We start from the raw sequence: 23,084 nt of genomic DNA, 5'->3' as shown, positions 1-23,084 counted from the left end.
AAAAAAAAAAAAAAGAAAATCAATGTAAGGGGGAAAAAAAGGCCAAAGACTGTTCTAGATTGAATGAGACGAATAACCAGTTGCAAAAGTGAACCTTGACTGGGGCCTCCCTGGTGGCGCAGTGGTTGAGAGTCCACCTGCCGATGCAGGGGATACGGGTTCGTGCCCCGGTTTGGGAGGATCCCATATGCCGCGGAGCGGCTGGGCCCGTGAGCCATGGCCGCTGAGCCTGCGCGTCCGGAGCCTGTGCTCCGCAATGGGAGAGGCCACAACAGTGAGAGGCCCGCATACCGCAAAAAAAAAAAAAAAAAAAAAAAAGTGATAAAAGGCATTTTAGGATAAATGGGACCTTTGAATATAATAGGTAAAGCTATGGAATTACTGTTCGTTTTCTTAGGTGTGATAATGGTAACGTGTTTATAACAGAGAACGTTCTTGTTTTTCCAAGATGTGTGCTGAAGTATTTAGAGATGAAGTGTGGGGACTTCCCTGGTGGTCCACTGGTTAGGACTCTGTGCTTCCACTGCAGGGGGCGTGGGTTTGATCTCTGGTAGGGGAACTAAGATCCTGCATGCTGCATGATGCGGTCAAAAAAAAAAAGAGTAGGGGGCTTCCCTGGTGGCACAGTGGTTGAGAGACCGCCTGCCGATGCAGGGGACACAGGTTCGTGCCCCGGTCCGGGAAGATCCCACATGCCGCGGAGTGGCTGGGCCCGTGAGCCATGGCCGCTGAGCCTGCGCGTCCGGAGCCTGTGCCCCGCAACGGGAGAGGCCACAGCGGTGAGAGGCCTGTGTACTGTAAAAAAAAAAAAAAAAAAAAAGGTAGGGATGAAGTGTCTCTCTGCAACTTACTTTCTGAAGCTGGCAACAAAAAAAGCGAGTATGTGCATTAAAAAATACAGATATATGGAGGGAGGGAGAGGGAATAGTAAAGCAACAGGGCAAAATGTTGACAGTTGGTGAATCCAAAGGTTGTGTGGATGTTCACTGTACTATTTTTTAACTTCACAAAGATAAACTATTTGATTGTCTGTAATTGATCAGCTACAATGGGGACCATGACAGCAACCCACAGGTGAACCATGGCCAGAGCAAGAGGCTCCGACTCATTCTGGAAACAGAGAGCTCCCTGGGGAAGGGGCAGTTCAACCAAAGCCTGAGCTAGGGTAAGACACTGAGAAACCTGGAAATCTTCAGACGGGGTGGGGTGTGGGGAGGCAGAGGTGCTGGTCTCTGTGGCTGGGAAGCCTGGCTGGAGGAGGTGAGGCCAGGCTGGGCTGGCTTTGGGCTAAGGAATGTGGACCTCATCCTGGGGCGTCTGGGGGCCACCTGCATCCCCTTCTGAAAACTGACCCCTCTCTCAGGAAGCGCTCATGATCCCACTCTAGTCACCGGGGCCCCCCTAGCTGAGCGAACCAGAGCCAGACTGGAAAAAAAACAGACGGTCAGTGCCTTTCTGTGGTGAGTCAACTTGAGCCAGGCTTGGAAGCTCAGGTCTGGAGAACAAACCTTTCAGAAAGGGGAAAAATGCCATCCTGGGGTGTGCCTGCCCATGTCCAGCTGTCCCTGATACTGACCAGGGTTCTTGGCCTTCCCCAATCAATAGAAATTGACCAGAGGCCAGACAAGAAATTCAGGCAAGGCTTTACTGGGGCCCCTGCTGCAGCAGGGGGGAGAGAGAACAAGAGGTCCCCTTGCTTGCTCCCCCAGGCGGGGCCAAGCTGGTTCCTTATATGGGGTGAGGGTAGGGGTGTGTCCAGGGGTCAAGCTTAGGTGGTTTGCCCACCCCTTTGGTGGTGCTGTGCGCAGGGGGCATGCACAGTACCCTGCTTTCGCTTCTGACGCCGTTTTTGCTCCTGGCTCTTCAGAAGTGGCAGTTGGATTTTTTTTGGTCTTTTTGTCCATAATTTGCCCCAAGATGGTTCCGAGTGGGTCATGGTCACTTGCAACCTGGGTCGTGGCTAACACCCCATGGAGAGGGTTTCAGTAGAGGAGTACCCTGGCCAGAAAGAGTTGGGTGTCGGAGGCTGGGGAGCAGTGTTAATCACTGTTAGTCATAACTAGGAACAACTTACAGTTAAATGAAAATAAAAACATGAGCTTTAAGGGTCAGTTAACCAAGGGGTGCAGACCTATGATTCACTTATATCAGGTTCAAGACCAGGCTAAATTCATCTCTGGTGATAGGGGCCAGAACAGCAATAGCTGAGGGGGTGGGGGGAATGGTGGAAACATCTGTCTTCACCTGGACAGTAGTTCCACAGCTGTATGACCTTAGAGAACTCAGTTCTGTATGTCAACTTAAAAAAGTGGATCAGGCCAGTGGCCAATGACTCCCAACACAAAAGGTAAACGGTAAAAAAAAGAAAAGAAAAAAGGCTTCAGCAGTCCCTGGGCCCATGAAACACTCCCTTGATCCTGTCTAGAGACTTCTCCCTCCAACCATTGCCCTGACGTCCTTGCTTCTCTCGTAGAACCCGTGGCAGGCAGGATGAATGGTCTCAGGGGCCACCCAAGCTTGAAAGGTTAAGGAGGACAGGGCTGCAGGGGGTAGAGCTAAGGGGGCAGGGGTGGCAGCCCCTTGCTGCAGGGAGAGGACACAGGCCACTGAGCCTGGAGCGAGAGGCCAGGAACATGGCAGTGCTGCTGGCTGGGAGCTGCCGAGAAGAAACACTCAGGAAGCATTCCCTCCTCTGCAGTGTTTACAAGGGTGGGATAAAGATTAGTATAAGCCTTTAAATGGTAGGATTCACCCATGAAGGCATCTGGACCCGTACTTTTCTGTGTTGGGGGAGGTTTGATTATTGATTCAATCTCCTTACTTGTAGGTCTGTTCATATTTTCCGTTTCTTGTTGGGTCAGTTTTGGTAATTTGTGTTTCTCGGAATTAGTCCATTTCATCTAAGTTATCGAATTTGTTGGTGCACGATTGTTCATAGCATTCTCTTATCCTTTTAAGGTAAGGTCAGTAGTAATTTCCCCAAGTTTCATTTCAGATTTTAGTCATTTGTTTCTTTTCCTTTAGTCAATCTAGCTAAAGGTTTGTTCATTCTGTTGCTTTTCAAAGAAACAACTTTTGCTTACGTTGATTCTCTATTGTCTTCTTATTCCCTCTGTTCTAATAGTTATTTCCTTCCTTCTGCAAGCTCTCGATTTAGTTTCTTTTTTCTACTGCCTTCAGTCCTAGTTAGGTTAACTGAGTTCTTTTTTGCTTTTTTTTTTTTTTTTTTGTAGTATTCATTCATTCGGCTGTGCTGGGTCTTAGTTGCGACATGCAGAATCTTTACTTGGGCATGTGAACTCCCAGCCACAGCACATGGGATCTAGTTCCCTGACCAGGGATCGAACCTGAGCCCCCTGCACTGGGAGCATGGAGTCCTTGCCACTGGACCACCAGGGAAGTCCCTCTTTCTAAATGTAGACGTTTACAGCTATAAATTTTCCTCTTTACCACTGCTTTCATTGTGTTTTAGATTTTGGTGTGTAGTGTTTTATCTTGTAATTATTTGCGATTCTCCTTTGACCCTCTGACTGTTCAAGAGTGTTCATTTACACACATTTGTGAGTTTTCGTTTCCCTTATCTAGCTTCATTCCACTGTGGTCAGAGTAGGTACTTTGTATGATTTCAATCTTTGTAATTTATTGAGGCTTGTTTTGCGGCCTAACGTGTGGTCTCTCCTGGAGAACGTCCCACATACACTTAAAAATAACGTGTACTCTGCTGTTGTTGGGTGTTGTGTCTGTCAGGCCTAGTTAGCTTTTTAAGTTGCATATTTGGTACGTTCGTAAGGACATACAACACGAAGCATGAGGTGAAAACCCGTGAAACCACCGCTCCCGTTGAGGGTCAGAGCACCACTGACATTCTCCCCAGACGCACCCCTGTGCTATCCCCACAGGGAGCACTGTGGCCACTGTGTTGACCGTCTTGCTCTCCTTCCTGTTGCACGTGTGCAGATCCCATGAAATGTAGACCTGGTGTCACGCTTCATAAAAACGGCATCACGCTGCGTGAACTCCCACACCTTGCTTTCACCCGTGCTGTTTGAGAAGAGGTGGCCATGGTGATGTCGGGGCTGGGGCGCCCCTCAGACCTTTCCCCACCTCTCTGTGGGTGGAGTCCGAGCAGCCCATCTCCCGATCTCTCCACTCCACCCAGCACGTCAGGCCAAGGGTGCAGAGCTGACCCCCAACAGTGGGACGGCGCTTCCAGCTGTGCCTAATAATATTCCCAGAAAGGAGCCCCCCACCCCCCGGGGGTGGGCTCTGCTGGGTCTGGGCTTCTGGGCAAACCCAGGGGCCTGCCTCTTGGCTCCCTGCAGCACTGGGGGCGCTGTTCCTCTCTCAGCCTCTCTCCACTTCCGTCCCCTCAGCCAGAAAAGCCAGAAGCAAGACTGCAGAGGGACAGGAAGGCCCACATCTGGGGTTCCAAAATGTCACCGGGCAACGTGAAGCCCGCCCACACCAGACGCTCCCCCCACGGCAGGTGTCCGGGGGCGCCCTCCCTCCTCCCCCACGGGACGCGTAAGCCTTTTCTGCTGGACAGGAAGGCCCTCGGGGAGGCTCGGGCAGCTAGCACCCAGACGAAGGCACTCGGTCCGGCCCCTCCTGAGGCCTCTGGCCCCATAGCTGGCTCCCTGCCTGAGGCAAGCCCACACAGTGACGTGGTGGCAGATGCGTCTCCCAGCCCTGGTGACACTTCACCAAACAGCTCTCCTGCCAAAGCCAACTTGGGAAATTCCAGGGACAAGGAAATTTACCCGGGGTTGCAAACAGCTGGGCCTTGGCTTGGAGCAGGGAGCCCTGCCCGGGCGCGGGACACAGGTGGAGCAGGAAGGAGAGACTCGCCAGGTCCACCACGAGGGAGTCCTTTAATAGAGACGGGCGGACAGGGGACACAGCTCGGCCCTGCACCTGCAGTGCGGTGGCTCCTCCCCAACCTGGCGTGGCCCCAGGGTGGACATGGGAGAGGTGTGGTTTTAAAAAACACAGCGAGACCAATTCTTCACTTTCACAGAGAAGGGGAATGTGGGGGGGCCGAGTCCGAGCCCCGCCTCCAGCAGGAGGGAGCTTGCTGCCGCCCACCCCTCCCCGTCTGCACACGGCGAGGGCAGGAGCCCCCGGCTGCAAAGGGGCCCAGCCACCCTACATCTGTCAGCGTTTCTACGCTACGTACGCTGTTGTGTAGAGGCCCCACCCCCAGCGTCAGCCTGAAGCCTCGGGTGGGAGGAGGGAACCCCACCCCCCGGCCCCTGCCACAGGAGGCTGGGCGAGACGGAGCCCCGGCACAGAGCAGCCCCGCTCCTCACCGGCCCAGGGCCAAGGGGTCATTTAAGTAAAAAGGTCAACGCTGGACAAGATGCAGGCCGGTGAGAGCAGGCAGGGGTCGGGGGGCCTGGGGCGAGGCTGAGGGGCCAGGGGCGGCAGGTGTGCATGAACCAGGCAGGGCTGGACAAGCATGGGTGGGGTGCGGATGGGGCCTGGGCAGGGACAAGGGCGGGGCTGGGGATCTCATCAAAAACAGTTCTGCAGCTGCAAACTGGGCCAGCGAGCACCACCGCCCAGGGGTCCCCTCCCAGCCAGTGCAGGGCCGCCTCCAGCCTCCAGGGCCAGGCGTCGGGGCGCATCCCGGCTCCAGGTGTACGTGTGGGGAGGGCCGCTGGTGTCGGGGGGGCCGGGCTGGAGAGGAGGGTGTGTGACATCTGCAGGCATGTCCCCGTCGGCCAGGTGGTCGACAGGATCAGTTGTTCTCGAAGAGAGCGAGCAGGTCGTCATTGCTGTTTGAGGGGAGGTCGGGGGGCCCCAGGTAGGACAGCAGCTCGTCAGGGTTAGTCAGCTCTGGGAGCAGCTGAGGACAAAGCAAACCCGCCACCTTTGGGCCTGGGTCCCCAGCTGGGGCCCCGGGCCCAGCAGGGATGCGGAGCACCCCTCACCCCAACACAGGCTGGTACTGGAGCCCCTCAGCCTGCTCTGCACAGGGGCTCTTCCAGCAAACAACTGTTCTGTGACCAGGAATCACTTGTGACAAGCTGTCCAAGGACAACATGGGACACCCAGGACCGTCAGGGGTCCCTAACGTGAACAGGGCGAATGCAGAAGGTGGGACCCCGCTCCCTGGGATTTTCTGCTTTGAGCTGTGCTTTCTACATTTTTTCACGTTGAACTTTGTATTCATTTATCATGGTCAAGGGACAGTCACCTGTCTTTTATGCCCTGATTCTGGCTCACATACCACCTGTGAGTCAGACAGGTCAAATCAGACCCTAAGGCCAGGGTCACCAGCTACAAGCCAAGTCTTCTCAGGGACTCTGCCCATGCCACGGTGGCACCCAGGTCCCCAGGGCCAGATGTCTGGACACAATCACCCCACGGCTACTCTGGATACCTCACACTCGTCAACAAAAGCGCTGACATCACCCGACCAGCTCTCCCTGCGTCTGGAAGTCACGGTGGTATCACTGTCCTCCCTTCTAGGAAGCATGTGGACCCTGGGATGACAGATAAGCCACACCCCAGCCCCGGCTCCAAGTGCTCCCCAGCACGGGGCCCAGTACTCACGTCCAGGCCCGGTTCCGGGGCCTCCCCTGCCCCAGACACGGGGGGCCCCATCATGCCTGTGGCAGCACTGAAGGCCAGCTCACCGATGGGACCCGAATTCACTGGGCCCAGGGGCTGCCGGGATGCCGGGGGAGGGTTTGGATGGTGCAGCTGGGGCCCTGGGGGGCCTCCAAGGTTGGGGGCGTGCAGCCCCGGAGGCCCAGGGTTATGGGCCGGGTCCAGGTGACCCGCTGGTGCCATCTGAAGGAGGAGAGAAGAACCTAGTAAAATGGCCCAAGGGCTCTCTGGGTGTACAGCTCCTCAGCCCCCCGACTTGGCACTGACCTGGCCTGGGAGGCAGGGGGCAGATTTCTCCGGTGTCAGGAGGCTGCTGGGAATGTCGGATTGATAGGAGACAGGGGGTGGCCCCGGGGTGAACTCAGTAAGGGTCGGGGTGCTGGGTGTGGTGGGCGGGAAGGAGTCGGGGAACGTCCCGGGTCCCAGGAAGCTGGAACCTGAGAGAGGAGAGCCAGGTCCAGGTGAGGGCAGGGGGCTCATGCCGGTAGAGCACGGAAACAGGCCAGCCACAGCGTGGGCAGGACTCACTGAGCTCACCCAGATAACGTCTGACTTTATGGAAGTTGCTATTCGGCAAAGGGCATTTCTTCTCATTGCTGCTGGGGGAACTGGCTGATGACACTGCCAGGAGGCTGCGAGGGGACAGGAACGGGACCCACCACACCCAGACACTCCCACACGCGTGGTCGGACGGGGCCGGTCCATGGAAGTGTGCCGGCACAGACCTTTGTTCCAGAGTACTGGGGAGGTGCGTGCAGCTGCAGCCGGAGGCCCTGCTGCCCACCCCCGCCGGCTCGGCCGAGGCTGCGCCTATGCCACCAAGTCCCCAACCAGGCCCCCAGGCTGGTGGCCCTCGGAGTGACACGTCACAGGTGGCAGACTGGTGGGAGAGGACGCATCATTTGCCCAGGGCCGTCTGTTTCTAGGGCGAGCACCCTGTACTCACCCTGGCTGGGGTAATCGCTGGCGGCCGGGGCTGAGGGGGGCTGGAGGGGGGCGAAGGGCACGGCCCCAGGGCCCAGGGCAGCGATCATCTCCATCACGCTGGGCATGAGCACGTGGGCGGGGCTCACGGTGCGGCAGCGCTTCAGCGCCGGCCCGTCCGGCTCCTCCTTGACGTGCACGTCAGGCTTCACAGGCACCGGCTTCCAGCTGCACGTGGGGTCGATGGTGATCTCCTCATAGTCAGAGCTGGGCAGGGACATGCGGGGCTGGTCACCACCGGTCCCGCTGCCTCTCCTGGCCCTGGGCCATTTTTAGGCAGACCTCCCACTCAAATGCTCAAGGCCACCCAGCACGTTCCACGTGCAGGCCTGGGTCGGATGTGGATTCTGTCCACGGCCTGGAGCCGAGCCCGCTCCACGCTGCATCAGCATGGGGTGTCTCCCCGCCTGTCCCAGGGCTGCCCTCTGCTGACCAAAGACGCTGGGGTTGCAGGAAAGGAGACTCACTTCTGAATGTAAGTGAGGATGCCCAGCATGTACTGGTCCACCTCCAGGCCCTCCAGCAATGCCGTCTTGCTGTAGAAAACCAAGGGGACACACAGTTCAGAGGACTGGCCCAACCTCCTCCCGGGCACAGGCCCTGTCACGTCTCAGCCCCCGGTGTGAGGTAACCCTGCGTGACGTCGCTGCCCTGAGCCACTCCATCCCTCCTAGCCTGTGCTGTGAGCCCCACACCTGGCTTGTGGAAGGAAACGCCCATTAACAGCCTCAGAGGAAGTGCCACCGGCTCCCAGAGCCGTGGGGACCGTCTCTGACACACTCACTTGCACACGGGGCACCTCCAGGTCCCTCGCTCACAGTTGAGCTGTAAATAGGACTCCAGGTCGAAGCACTGCAGAGAAAGGTCGAGACAGTTCCTCACACTGGGACTGGGGCAACCCGGCCATGCCCTGTGGTTTCAGGAACTTGGGGCTTATTTACTGCACGTGTGAAAAGGCTCGGCTCCCAGGCTTTTACCACGGCATCATCCTAACAGATGTAAGAGACGGGACAGCCTACGCAGCCCTCCCTGGGAACGACGTGTGGCCAAAGCAAGAACTGGGCAGCTGTGATGACAGGGAATGACCTCCAGGACGTGGTGTGGAGGAAAAACATGGCGCAGAGCGATGTATTACCGCTTATGTAACCAAAAGGTGGGCGGGGGTGGTGGTGGTGGTGGTGGAGGGTGTGTGTGCACGTACTTGTCTGCACTCAGAGCATTTCTGCAGACAAACAAAGGCGCTGCTCCTGGGGGCAGGGCGGGGAGAGGACAGCACCCTGCATCCGGGATGCGTTTAAAATCGGAGCCCCGAGAACGCAGTAAAACGGCTATTATACTTAGAATAATATTAGAAGAAACAAAAGCTCAGTCTGAGGGGAGAAGGCAGGGGAGCCAGGCCACCTGCCCACTGGCCGGCCTGTCCTGTCACCTGCCAGCCAAGGTGCTCAGAGGCCACACCCGCTGAAGGCAGTTAAAGGGCAACGGAAGTTCTGGCAAAGCTCTGCAGTGGCCACCTACCTGAATGTGGCGACAGTCGTGGCCTCGGGCAGGGAGCTGGATCCTGCGGAAGGTGATGGGGCACTTGAGAGACACCTTGATGGCCGTCTGCTCCACCCCGTCCTCTCCGTTGGGCCCAGGGGTGCCAGGGATGGTGCCGCTGCTGAAGTTCCGCTTTACTGACATCGACAGGGGAAAGGAGGACGTGGGTGAGGGTCGCCAAGCGGGACCCGGCCACTGCTGTCTCGGCACCCCCGAGGGGCGTTCCAGGGCTGACTGCCGCTCCCTGCACGCAGCCCCCGCCCCAGAGGAGGCAGCCCTGTCTGTCACGGGGCCGGCTGCCTGGGGCCACGGAGAGCAAGGGCCACTTACTCTTGGTGATGCAGTGCTCGGCAGGCAGGAGGCGCTTCTTGAGGAGACCCTGCAGCACCGAGCGGACGGACGGCCGGTGCACCAGCTGCAGCACGAAGAGGTGGGACTGCAACAGGAGGATGCGGTCAGCGGGACGTGGCCCGGGGAGGCGCAGCGCAGACCCGTTCTCCTCTTCTGGCTAATGCACAGGCAGGCCACCTGCTGCCCCTCCCCGGGGAGCCCAGGGGACGAGGCCCACACCTATCTGGAAAGCTGTGTGTCTGCACCAACCACGGCCTCTCTGTCGAAACACAATTATCTGAGAGGCCCCTGAATGTGCCCTGCCTACAGCATCCTCCTTTGTCTATGCTGGTCCAAGTGAAAACATCCCAGAACTGCATCGGGGCTGCCCCACCTCTGCCCCCCCAACCGGGCTGATGAGTGCTGTGCAGCTAAGTGCATCCTGCCTCTTCTAGTCCTGGATCCGGAGCCTGCTGGAACCTGAGTGACTCCTTAACAAAGACTCAGGGTCAGCTGGGATCAGGACCCTGTGAGCTTCCTCCAGGAAAGAGGCAGGCTCAGCTAGTTTCTCTTACATAATTAACATGAGCATCAAATTTAGTCACTGAACCTAACCCGAAAGCAGCGAGGGCATTTCTATTTGAGACCCTTTACTTACAAGGCCCAGGATGGGAAGGAGGAGAGCAGTGCCTTTTTCTCTAGCCATGACGCCCCCAACCCAGCCCCGTGGAGGGCACTCACGCAGCAGCAGGCCGTGACGGTGATCTGGATGGTGTTGCGGCCTGGCTGGCACACGTGCTTCAGGTAGAGGGGCTTGTGGGAGGTCTTGTTGTCGCCGCGCTCGATGGTGAGCGGGGTGGCGTTGACGCTGACCTGCACCGAGGCCGGCCAGTTGGTGTTCATCTGCCGGTCCTCGTGGTGGTAGCACTTGAACTGCAGCTCCAGGTCCGGCCTACATGGGGAGGATGGATGCTGAGAGCGAGGGGGCGGTGCGAGGGGCTGCGAGCCGGGGGCAGGCGCCCGCTCACCTCAGCATTAGGGTCTTGTAGACGGAGTCACGGAGCTGGAAGGCGTGATTGCTCACGGCCAGGTTGTGCTGCAGGCGGAAGGGCTCCAGGACCACCCCGTCCCGCACAGGGAAGGTCAGCCGCAGCTCGTCACAGGGGCCGCTGCCTGGAAGCAGGTCATGCCGGTGTGAGCAGGCCACCTGCGGGACGGCCACCAGGCCAAGTGGCCTGCCCCCGCCCCATCGCAGGGGCCATGGCCCCTCCTCCCCTTCCATGGGGCTGGGGCTTGGGCAGCATCTCTCCTGGGACCCTGGGCTCGGCCTCCACCTCCAACGGGAACAGATCTTGGTGTCCCGCCATCCTGTCCTGCTTCAGTAGGAGCCCCGAGAATGATCCCTGAATCATGACCGGAGAACATGCCCCACCAACCCAGAAAGATGGCGTGCTCTGGTGCTTTCAGAGGGGGTAGGAGGCAGAAGAGGTGTGAACGGGCCACCTCCCGTCACCCTAGTGCTCAAGCTAGGGTTTTAGGACCCCCAACTGCTGCTGCAGTGGTCTCCCGGAAAGCAGGAGTTCTTAACTAGTAGTGGGCTTCAGGGGGCCCCTGAAACCATACACAAAACTTTGTGCACGTGGCTATTTTTCTACAGAGAAGATGGATGCCTCAAATGGATTTGCAAAGAGCTCCATTAATAGAAAATGAAGGTGAAGGCCCCCCACCCCTGGCCAAGGTCCCTGCAGGACTCTCTGGAGCCCTGCCCATCTGCCCTGAGAGCAGACCTCACTCACCGGGTGGTGACGGGTGCAAGCTGCTCACGCTGGGCTTGAGGTCGGGCAGGAAGGGCGACTTGACCTCCTGGCTGGTGGACATGTAGGGGATGCTGCTGCCGGGGGTCATGGGCGGCGTGGGGCTCCCTGGCAGTGGGGAGCTGGGGTAGCCGGGGATGGAACGGGCGGGCTGTGGGGTTGAGCAAACAGTCAAGGTGGAGTGGTGTAGGGGTGGAGTTTGTTCTTGGAGCGCCCAATGGGAACGGTCAGACCAGGAACGGGCAGGGAGTCCACGCTTCCTCCTGCCTGGGCGCCCTCTCTCCAGGCACCCACCCCATGAGTCTCCCGCCCGCCTGCCCGCCTGCCCCGCCGCCCATACCCCACTCAGGCTGGGCTGGCTGTAGCTGATGCTCCCCCCGTTGAAGCTGGCACCCTGCCCGCTGAACTGCTCTGCGGGCTGCAGGAGAGAAAACCGTGTGTGCCTGGGACTGCCGCCTGCCCCTGAGCCAGGGTCCTGGACTTGACCCTAGGAGAGGGCTGGAGACGGGGGGGCCCACCACACGCACAGGTGTTGGCTTCTTTCTTCTTTATACACTTTTTGTGTCTTCTAAATAATCTCACAGGGAGCACGTGCTGATTTCATAATTTTAAGAATGACCACTACAGAAAAAGAGCTGACCCCACGCATCAGAGGGGTTTACGAGGAAGCCACAGAAAGGCCGAAAGGACACAGGTACACACACCTCCTCTCCGCCCTCCAGCGGCACTCTTATCGCTCGGGCCCCTCCCCTCATGAGCTCCTGGCCCCTCTGGCCTGTGCCCTCGCTGGGCTTCTCTGCAGCAAGCAGAGGGGGTGGGGACACTGTCCCTAAAGGACACTCAGGTGGCATGGGTGCCTGCCTGCTGCTCCGTACACCGAATCTCACAGAGGGGCCTTTCGTACCTGGACGCCCCTCCTGGGAGCTGCCCTACGCTGATCAGGGCCCCCAGGAAGCTCCTGGCTGCTCGGCCACCCAAGCACACGCGAACCCACTCGCCAGCCCCGGCTGCCTCAAGGTCCGCCTGTGTCCCGCAGGGCTTGGCGTGGGCCAACAGGGGCTGCAGAGGCCCGGGAGGAGCGGCCCTACCTTGTAGTGCAGTCCTGCGGGGCTGGGGGTGGACAGGGACTGGCCTGCACCCTGCTGCAGGGGCAGCCTGTGCCCAGGATAGGAGGACGGGGCGGGGGGCTGCCCGGGGCCAGGCGCGTACTGGGTGGCGGCGGGCGTGTACTGGCCTCCTGGCAGGTACTGCTGCCCGGGATACACCTGAAGGAGGAAAGAGGCAAAATGGCCAGGAGAAGAGGCGGTGGGGAAGCCCATTCCCGGGGAGGGATGGCGGTACCCACGCTGTCAGGCACAGCCGGTTCTCCCTCCACACAACAGCTCTGAGGGCACTCGGGGTGGGGGGCCTGACCACTCACCTCACTGGAGTAGGCTCTCTTGACGCCCTGTCGGGGCAGGGGCTGGGCCTGGGGGGGCCCAGGGTACCCGTGCTGGGGCAGGCGCTGCCCTGCATACAGGGGTGCCAGACCCGCTGCCCGGGTGGGGTTCATGCCCATGGGGCTCATGCCGGAGGGGCCCATCAGCCCTCCCACGCTGGCAGGGTTCATGCTGCTGGGGACACTGGGCCCCCGGGGACCGCCGTGCTGCAGGAACTGGCTGTTAAAAGACTGTCCGGCCCCCATCTGGGAAGAGAAGAGAGGAACCATCCAGGCATTACCCACCGCTGTGGGCGCCAGCCTTGTGCCCATCCCCTGCAGGCAGGCTCCCCCTAGCCCCCCACCCCGGCCCGGGTCCTCTCCCCTCAGCTCCCCACTCCTTTCCCGCCTCATCTTCATCGGCCCCGGCACACAGAGTGCGTGTCCCCAAGGCCTCAATCCTGGCTGCCTGACAAGTCCCTGCCTTCTGGACCAACGCACACGGGCCACACAGGAGGAGCTGCGGGGCCTCACCGCTCCGTACTGGCTCAGCTCCTGGCTCTGCTTCTCCTGGAGGGCGGCCACGGTGGCCGTGGCCGTGGCCGTGGCCGTGGCGGCAGCAGCAGCCACAGCAGCAGCCGCTGCTGCTTGAGTGAAGTCGGTGGAGGGCCGTGCGGCGTGTGAGGGGAGGCCCAGGCCCCCCGGCCCCCCTGGGCCGCCCGCATACCTGTAACAGACAGACGGCTCGGCTCAGAGGCGCTCCCCTGCCATCTCCCGGGGGGTACACACCCGAGGGGAGCCCCATTCTTTCCCACACACCCCCCTCCTCAGCTCGGGAGCCGGCAGGAGCCGCAGAGATGCAACGTTCAACACATCAGTGTCACACAGCTCCCAGGCGCCCAGTAAGTTAGCAGCGTCGACCCCAGGGGGCTCCTAGCACGCCTGCCAGGGGACTGGTCCTGCTTACCCAGTGGTGAAGCCAGGGCCCCCGGGGTAGCCCCCGCGGCCGTACACCCCTTGCTGCACGTAGCCCTTGTTGGCACCGCCCTCACCGAACGCCTGCTGCCCCAGGCACTGCGGGGAGTTCAGGGCAGAGCTGCCGCCTGCCATGCCGGGCATCATGGAGCTGCCGGGGGGGCTCCCTGCGGGGCCCATAGGGTTCCCCAAAACCTACAAGGAAGCAAGAATCACCAAAGGACACCATCCAAACAACTTGCTTCGTGCCGTGGTTCTAAAGTGCTGGAAAGGAGAAGCCGGGCAGGTGAGGAGGTGGAGGTGGGGGCAGAGGGGAGGGTGGTCCAATGGGGGGGGCAGCTGCTCACAGGTGGGGTGTGGAGGCCAGGTGAAGACAGGAGGAGGAGATCCCACGCCACGTGTGAAAGAACTGGTCTCTGAGGACGTGGGAGACTCAGGAAGCCCTGGCTCCACTTCTCCGAGATCTGAGGGGGGCTCTGGTGCCCCTCAGGGCGGGGCCCAGGTGTGGGCTCACCTGGCTCTGCGCCGCGTTGCCGACTCCCCACACGGTTGTGACCACGGACAGCGATCCTGCTGGCTGAGTGGCACTCTGTTGCCAAGGCACCGCCTCATAAGCAAATGGACCATCACTGCAAGGACAGGGGCAGGCGGGGAGGCTCGGTCAGGAGGCCGCAGGTGCCTGGAACCCCGCCTGGGAAGAAGCGAGGGCTGGGAGCAGAGGGGTCCCGCTCCACCCCCCACCCGTGTCCTGGGGCCCGAGGGGGGGGGCAGCAGGAGACCCCACTCACCCGGGTGGCGCGGGGGGCAGGGCGGGTTTCATGGGGTTCATGGGGTTCATTGGCTTGGGAGCAGCCTAAAGGCCAGGTCTGTGGGTGGCAGGAAGCAGCCCTCACTGGCGCTTATGTGGGACTCAGATGCTCTGGCTGCTGGCACAGGAGGGAAGGAAGTCAGTGGAGATGCCGCCGGGAGACCCCTATCAGCACCAAGCCCCGTCCTTCCTCTGCTCCAACAGATGAAGGGTAGGGCAGGTGAGACCAGGACCCAGGGGCCCGCTCAGGGGGCTCAGGGCAGCCCGGCATTGGCCCTACCCACACCACCCACCCTGGCAGATCTCTGACCTCCCCAGCCCCAGCCCGGAAGCCAGCACTGACCCTTTCTGGCCGGGCCCTGCCACTTGGGGACCCCGGAACGGTTCTGGAAGCAGGCTTTCTGATCCCCCAAACTTTCCACGTTCTCCCTCCCCCGCACGAAAGCCTGGATACGCATAAAAGCTAAGGGACATCCAGGACCCAGCTGCCAGAATCCCCCGCCTCCACCCCACCTGAGGCCCCGGGGCGGAGGACAAGGCCAGAGGCCTACGGAGGGCCAGCCAGCAGGCGTCACCTGCTCAGGGTCTGGGGCCTGCCCACCATGGGGAGGGGCCTCTGCATGCGGTGGCGGGGGGTGGGGTGGGGGGGGGCAGGTCAGCTAACCTGCAGCCTGGGGCCGGGCGGGGGGTGCGGGACGCCTGCCGGAACTAGGTGTGGAGCCAGCAGCCCATCCCTGGCTGGCAGCCCCCCAGCCGCAGGGCTTCTCCCCAGGGCAGCAGAAGGGCAGTGTGCGCATAGGGGCAAGGCGGGAAGACTGACCCCCACAGATAGCGGTGACACGCACGGTGAGCTCCCAACAAGGCGGGGACGCACACACAGCGCAAAGGGCGGAGGGTTGGTGGGCACCCAACGGACATGGCAAGGGGCCAGTGGGGACACAGCAGCCGTGGCCGGGGGACAGGCATGGAACCTGTGTGCCCATGCCGGGATGGGGCACCGCTTCCTCCCACCCTGTGGGGCTGGCTCTCTTCCCCTTAGCACCTCAGCAAACGGGCGAGGCAGCGGCCAGCTGCTCCTCCCGGCTGCCAACGCCTCTGACACCTCCACAAGCAAACCCTTCACCAACCAGGCCCAGGGCCCTTGCTGGCACTACCAGGGCCACCTCTCACGCGCACCTCCACCCAGCCTAACCACAGAGGCACGCTGGCTGTGGTTCTCTGGGGGTCTCCGGGGAGGCCTCTGTCTGCCTTCTTTGGTTCGAGGTTCCACCCTAGAGCACCACTGCCTTTTAAGGGCTGCACGGCCTCACGCGCACGCACATACCACCTGGGCAAGCTGACTTCTGGGGGCTCAATCCCGCTGCCTCGGCACTCACAGTGCCACCCACCCAACCCCAAGGCTCGCATTCCTGAGCGCTGACCGGGACCTCACCGTCAGGGCAGCCCAAGCGAGGCAGGATTATATCATCATGTCCTCTGCAAATACAGTCCTGAAGGCGGCCCGCGGGGGACAAGTCCCTTACTAGGGCCCCAGCGCAGGTGAGGGATACAGTGGGGCCCAAGGCCTCCAACAGAGCACTGGGGTGAGTGGTTCCCAGAATCGCAGCAGAGACAGGGCTGGGAGGGAAGGTGACGGACCGGTCAGACAAGAGGAGGAGTGAGGCAGCTGGCGTGCCTGCCCACCTCACGCCTGGCCCTGCTCTCCTTCCTGACGCCCCTCCCAGAGGAGTTGGGCCCCAGACCACATGCCAACCAGGAAGCAAAGGCCAAAAAAGCAGGAGGCCGGTGGCTCCAGAGGGCTCAGGGGCCCCTGGACTCAGCCCTCGGAGCCAGAATCACCGAGCCAGGCAAGGGAAGGCTGGCTGTCCCCAGCGAGGACAACCACCAGGATGGTGACACTGCAGTGGGAGGCTGGGGGCGGGGAGCACTGCCAACAGCCAGAAACGCCCCCTAAACCTGCTGAGTGGGGCCTGGAGCAACACGCAGCGTTTTCAGGACTTAGAATATAGGTGGGCTACTCTAGACTGTGGTATTGGCAGAGGGACAGACACATAGGTCAATGGGACAAACTACAGAACCCAAGACAGACCCAGACAGAGTTTCTGACAAAGGTGCAAAAAGTATGCACTGGGGGAAGGACAGCATTTTCACCAAATGTGCTGGAGCTATTGGACATTCACAAGCAAAAGACAAAAACAAAACAAAAACCCCCTAAACTTCACATCTTATACAGAAACTAACTCAAAGTGGGTCACAGATTTAAATGTACAGCACAAAACCGTAAGAACTTTCTTAGATTTGACACCAAAAGCATGATCCATAAAAAGAAAAACTGAGAACTTTTGTTCTGTGAAAGACCCTGCTAAGAGGATGAAAAGACAAGCTACAGACTGGAAGAAATATCTGCAAGCCACATATCTGACAAAAGACTAGTATCTAGAGTATATAAAGAATTCTCAAAACGCGAAAGTTAAAAAAAATTAGAAAACAGGCAAAAGACACGAAAAGACATTTCACCAAAAAAAGAAATACAGACGGCAAATAAGCACATGAAAAGATGTTCAACGTCACTGGCCATCAGAGAAACGCAAATTAAAACCACATCAAGGTATCACTACCCACCTATCACTATGGCTAAAATAAGAAATAGTGAGATACCACCAAATGCTGGCTAGGAGAAACTGGATCTCTCATGCATGGCTGGCGGGAATATAAAATGGTACAACCACTCTGAAAAACGATTCGGTAGTTTCTTATAAAACTAAGCATGCAGCTACTATACAACCCAGCAACTGCACTTCTGAACATGTATCTCTGAGAAGTGTAAACTTATGTTCACATAAAAATCTGTATGTGAATGTTTACAGCAGCTTTATTCCTAACAGCCAAGGAATGGAAACCCAGATGTCCCTCAGCGGTGAAGAGTTAACCAACTGTGAGCCTGGAGGCATAAAAAGGAAGAGCTACTGATACAGGCACCAACCTGCAGGAATCTCCAGAGAATCATGCTGTGTGGAAAAAGCCAGTCCCCAAAGGTTACACACTGTATGATTCGCTTTATATAACATCCTTGAAATGACGAAATTATAGAAATGGAGAGCACACTGGTAGTTGCCAGGGGTTAAACATGGGGAGAAGGGAAGCGAGTGGCAATATAAGAAGGTGGGGATGGAAATACATGTATCTCAACTGTATTGATGGAGTTAGTACCCTCCTGTGATACTGTGGTACAGTTTTGCAAGATGTTACCACTAGGGAAAGCCAGTAAAGGATACAGAGCTCTCTGTGTTATTTCTTATAATTGCTTATAAATCTATAATTCTCTCAAAATAAAAATTTATTTAATGTACAACCATGACCAGCTCTCTCTCCCCACAGAGATGCCCAGGGCAATCCTTTCCCAAAGCTGGTTGGATTGGCCAGGCCCACTCTGCTGTCCCAGAAGCAAAGGACAGGGAAAAGCAGGAGGAAGACGGGAAGACAGGCCCCCTGGCCTGGGTCAGAGCCTCAGGGCAGGTGGTGCAGCCGGAATCTGGGACTGCTCAGCCCCACTGTGAGTTCGCAGGGTGGGGTGGGGCCTAAGGCGTGCATTTCTAACAAGTCTGCAGGTGCTGCCGCTGCTGGTACTGGGACCACAGTCTGAGAGCCCTGGGGAGCTGGGGAGGAGGGGGACAGGGCAGGTGCAGGGCAGGGGGGCCCCGTGGAGGGTGCTGGCCTGGGGCCCAGGGCAGCTTCCTACATCACGTGACTCTGGGGAATTCCACCCCCACGACTCCTCTGCTGTGGACGAGACCACAGACATTTCCAGTTCCCCCTGAGCTTTCTGTGCGGGGGCAGTGACTTCCTGACTTCCTGCCAAGCTCCTGAACCAAGTCTGGTCTCCTCCCTGAGAAGCCCCAAACTCCCCAGGTCAGGGACCCCGTGACCCTCTGCTCCTGACAAAGGGAGAGGCGTGCTGTGAGCACAGACCCTCCTCCCACCTCCTGGCCTCAGAGGCAGAGAGGTAAGAAAGAGCTTGGGTGTGTGTGCTTCCTGCCGGCTGGGGGCTCTCCCTGTACATGGACACTCGCTGGAAGCCAGGACCTCGGCAGAACGTCCTGGCTTGAGGTCAGTCTAGAAGGCCACAGGGTTTTCTGGGGGTCAGATTACATCTTCCTCCCGAAAAAGAGCTACAGACAGCTCACTACCCAGACCCTTCTTCCCCAGGACTTCATAGCACCTGCACCGCAGTCTCCTAAGGCAGACATTAACATGGGTCCGCCCTCTTCTACCTCCGCTCCATTACCCCGGCCTAGTCACCCGGGAGCAGCAGGCCCCGCGACACACCACCAGACCCCAGGAGGGCAGGGACTCGCTGCCTCCCCGCGCGGCGGGGGGCCCACAGTTCCCAAGGTTCCAGTGACCGGCCCCAGCCAGAGGAACACCGGACACGCTCAGAGAACGGAGAATGACAGCTCGAGCATCGCAGGACACAAAGTGGGGGTTCACGTGCTCCAGTGGCTCAAAGTCCTGCCCCTCTACTTGGGAAGCCACACACTGACTGGCGTAAGTGTTAAGAGTTCATCCAGGGGCTTCCCTGGTGGCGCAGTGGTTGAGAATCCTCCTGTCAACGCAGGGGACACGGGTCGAGCCCTGGTCCGGGAAGATCCCACATGCCGCAGAGCAATGAAGCCCGTGCGCCACAACTACTGAGCCCGAATGCTGCAACTACTGAAGCTGGCGCACCTAGAGCCCGTGCTCCACAGCGAGAGAAGCCACCGCAATGAGAAGCCCGCATACTGCAATGAAGAGTAGCCCCCGCTTGCTACAACGAGGGAAAGCCCGTGCGCAGCAACGAAGACCCAACACAGCCAAAATAAATAAATTAAATAAATAAAATTTAAAAAAAGAGCTCATCCAAAATGCCCAGGAATGAGCATTTCTGAATGGCCCAGGTGTGGGTCATTTCCGAGAACAGTTGAAGGGTTGCACTCTTCTGGGCCTCAGTTTACAATGTGTAAAATAGGTACGTGGTGGCCACTCTAGGACTAGGAAAAGGGAGAATACGTGATCACCTTTAAGTCATCAGCCCCGGCTCCCATCCTGGACCCAAGCGCTAGTGGACACTCCACGGGGAGGCCTGGCTGCCCTTGGCGATCAATCCAGTGCTCGGGAATCCTCCCCAGGCATACCCTACCAGTCTTTCACGAGTGGCTCTGAATCTGTCATTCATCATCTCACCTTTCTCTTCCCAGCCAGGAGCCACCCTCTGGGTGTGACAAGTCCCCAAGGCCAGTACTCACTGGGTGAGGCTGAGATTCCTTCACTTATCCTGTTACCTCTCTCAAGCTTCTTCAAGGGAAGCTCTCTGGTTCTAGTATGACAGGATTTGGTGGGTGAGTCTGTGTTCGCCCTATCAACTGTCTTACAGATCGAGTCACATGTTCTGTGTATTTCCCTGTGAAATCTTCTGAGATAATATTATACGAAGGACTTAAAGACATCACCATGGATATTCTGCAACTACCGGGAAGAGCGTATGGGGAGCAGGCTGTAGGGGAGCAGGTCAGGGGGGAGGTGGGGAAGGTCCGGAGGAGCAGGGCAGGGGTAGCAGGGTCGGGGGTACAGGGCAGCGGGGAACAGATGCGGGAGGCTAGGGCAAGACACGCCGCGGGGTGCAGGACACCCTCCCGCCTGAGCTTCAATATGTCCTGTTGGGAACAGGGTTATCTCGACCAAAAGCACGGCTGGGGGCTGGAAGGTCAGGGTTGCCAGCTCCAGAGCATATCTCCGCGGACCTTACATCCGCGTGCCGGCGGCGCACACGGCCCGGAGGGGCCCGAAAGGTGAGCCTTCAGGCCACAGCGCGGAGAAGAGACAGCGGGACCAGCTTGGGCGAGGGCCCGGGTCAGCCTCCTGCCCCAGACCCCTGGGGCGCTCGGCCGGATTCCGGCCAGCCCCAACAAAGGCTCAGGTGAAGGGTCGCCTCGGCGCGCACGGGGCCAGTCGGCCCAGGACCACGACGCACGCGCGGCAGGTGCGGCAGGTGGGCGGCAGGGCCGGCTCCAGCCCCGCCGGGGCCCCGCCGAGGCGCTGCAGAGCCGGGCCCGGGGACGCCGCACCTGCCGCCGCCCGCACCTGCCGCACCTGCCGCCCCCGCCGCCCGCACCTGCCCGCCCGGTCCGCTCACCTCCAAGCGGCCCGGCCCGGCCCCTCGCCGCCGCGGCCCCCGGTCCGCGCCGCTCCATGCGCTCAGCCCGCCCTCAGAGCCGCCCGCCGCCCCAGGGCCGCCGCGGTCCGCGCCATCTCGCCGCCGCCCGCTCCGAGGGCACAATGGAGCCGCCGCGCTGCTCATGCATATGCATGACGCCGCGCGCCGGCCCCGCCCCCAGGCCAGAGCAGTAGAGCCCCGAGCCAGCGCTCAGGAGCGAGTGGCCGCGGGCCTGAGCAGGCCAGGGCGGCGGGCCGGGCGGCGGGCCGGGCGGCAGGCCGGGCGGGGGCGGGGCGGGGAGGGAGGGCGGGTTGGGGGCGACCTGTGCTCCCCGCCCCCTTCACACCTTTCCAAACGCGGCGTCTGCAGAGTCACCCGCGCTTCCTCTTCGCTCTCCGCCGGGGCGGGGCGGAGGAGGCGGGTCCAGGAAGAGGGCGGGTCCAGGAGGAGGGGTGGGACGGGGCGGGGCCTAGAAGAGGGCGGAGCCTACGGAGGTGACCCGGTGTCAACCGGCTACTTCTGGGAGGGGTCTTGTAAGGAAAACCACGCGGAACCAAACAAGTCGCTTTCCTCGCTGTTCTTCCCTCTTCCCAGAGGGCGGCCCTGTTGAAGCATTCTTAAAGTCACTCGAGTTCTAGCCAGATGAAGCAACCTCTGATCAGTTGGCATCTTCATATGCTACTAGCAGCCTTTATTTGCAACTATTTTCTACCCTTCCTTTAGGAAGACCACATTCTCCCGATTACCCACAATTTTTTTATTGTGGTAAAATACAATATCAAAGTTTACCATCTTAACCAGTTTTAAGTGTACAGTGGCATTAAGCACATTTCCCACTGTTGTGTATCCATCACCACCATCCATCTCCATAGTTTTTTCATCTCCTAAAACTGACACTCTGTACTCATCAAACAATAATTCCTCATCCCCCTCCCACCCACAATTTTACTTTCTGTCTCTGAATTTGACTACTCTAGGGACCCGTTAGAAGTGGAATCATGCAATATTTGTTTGTGACTGGCTCATGCCCTGAAGTTTCATCCATGTTGCAGCTGGCATAATTTCCTTCCTTTTGAAGGCTGAATAATATTTCATTGTGTGTGTATACCACATTTTGTTTATCCATTCCTCTATCAATGGATGCCTCACAATTAACTTTTTAAAAATTTTTATTTATTTGGCTGTGCCGCGTCCTAGTTGTGGCATATAGGATCTTTGTTGTGCTGTGGGGGAACTTTAGTTGAGGCATGTGGGATCTAGTTCCCTGACCAGGGATCCAACCCGGCCTCCTGCATTGGGAGTGCAGAGCCTTAGTTACTGAACCACCAAGGAAGTCCCACAATTAACTTTTTTTTTTTTAACAATTTTTCATTTATTTATTTATTTATTTTATTTGGCTGTGTTGGGTCTTTGTTGCTGAGTGGGGGCTTTCTCTAGTTGCGGCCAGTGGGGGCTTCTCTTGTTGCGGAGCACGGGCTCTAGGCACGTGGGCTTCAGTAGTTGTGGCTTGTCCCACAATTAACTTTTAATATTGCTGAAATTTCTTCCCTCCAGGCTATCTGTACCCTGTGCTCTGTATCCTTTGAGAACCATTACTTCATTGAACAAATATGGCCGGCCTGCTGTGTGCCAGTCACTGGTCTGTGCTCGGAACGCCCCAGTGACCACGTTTGAAAGTCCTCTCTGGCCCCACTAGAAGGGACAAAGAGAAGGAAATGACTCACCAGGTAACAATGTTTCCATCAGGGCAAGGGTTAGGAAGAAAAATAAAGCAAGACCAGAGGATGGGAATGCTGGGAAATGGGAGGGGGGAATTCTCTAGAGAGCTGGCCCAGAGAAGAGACAGCGTGAAGGGGGAGGCAGGCCCCATGGAACCTGACCGTCTTCTGCCTCCAAGAGGCTGTGAGTTTGGGGGAGTTGCAGGCAGGTTCCTGGAAGAGGCCAGCAGTGGCCACACCAGGGTGCTGCATTTGAACTCTGCAGTCAGCTCTGTTACCTCCTGCCAGTGCCACCGGGAGACGCTGTTTGATGCTCACTCCCATCTTTGATTATGTGGATTGTTAGAAGAGTCTCCCTTAGGGGACTTCGCTGGAGGTCCAGTGGTTAAGACTCCACTCTTCCAGGACTTCCCTGTGGCGCAGTGATTAGAATTTGCCTGACAATGCAGGGGACACGGATTTGATCCCTGGGCCAGGAAGATCCGCGGAGCAACTAACCCTGTGCGCCACAACTACGGAGCCTGCGCTCTAGAGCCCGTGTGCCACAACTACGGAGCCCACGTACCACAACGACTGAAGCCCGCGCACCTAGAGCCCGTGCTCTGCAACAAGAGAAGTCACTGCAATGAGAAGCCCGCGCACCGCAATGAAGAGTAGCCCCTGCTGGCCGCAACTAGAGAAAGCCTGCATGTAG

General features: G+C 58.7%; 1 protein-coding gene across 8 annotated transcripts; it reads right to left on the bottom strand.

The window, feature by feature from the left end:
- Positions 1 to 4,852: 4,852 nt before the first annotated feature.
- On the bottom strand, positions 4,853 to 21,093 carry ZMIZ2 (zinc finger MIZ-type containing 2). Of its 8 annotated transcripts, none has more exons than XM_060108040.1 (19): positions 21,019 to 21,093; positions 14,463 to 14,600; positions 14,189 to 14,303; positions 13,667 to 13,869; positions 13,201 to 13,426; positions 12,703 to 12,966; positions 12,371 to 12,547; positions 11,623 to 11,700; positions 11,265 to 11,433; positions 10,497 to 10,641; positions 10,210 to 10,420; positions 9,469 to 9,574; positions 9,118 to 9,275; positions 8,384 to 8,451; positions 8,067 to 8,135; positions 7,562 to 7,806; positions 6,883 to 7,052; positions 6,559 to 6,798; positions 4,853 to 5,848 (listed from the first exon to the last, which is right to left on the bottom strand). In XM_060108040.1, the coding sequence occupies exons 2-19, from the start codon at positions 14,510 to 14,512 to the stop codon at positions 5,741 to 5,743; spliced, it is 2,802 nt and encodes a 933-aa protein (XP_059964023.1). In that variant the 5' UTR covers positions 14,513 to 14,600; positions 21,019 to 21,093; the 3' UTR covers positions 4,853 to 5,740. The 8 variants fall into 8 exon arrangements, with proteins under 8 accessions (XP_059964023.1, XP_059964020.1, XP_059964021.1 ...); XM_060108037.1 differs by having other exon boundaries at positions 14,463 to 14,597; positions 21,019 to 21,092; XM_060108038.1 differs by lacking the exon at positions 21,019 to 21,093 and adding an exon at positions 20,652 to 20,772.
- Between the last annotated feature and the right edge of the window lie 1,991 nt (positions 21,094 to 23,084).

This window comes from Mesoplodon densirostris, chromosome 9 (genome assembly GCF_025265405.1).
Source record: "Mesoplodon densirostris isolate mMesDen1 chromosome 9, mMesDen1 primary haplotype, whole genome shotgun sequence".
Classification (NCBI taxonomy): Eukaryota; Metazoa; Chordata; class Mammalia; order Artiodactyla; family Ziphiidae; genus Mesoplodon; species Mesoplodon densirostris.
Note: the sequence above shows the minus strand (reverse complement) of the source record. Positions and strands in the feature narration are given on the sequence as shown.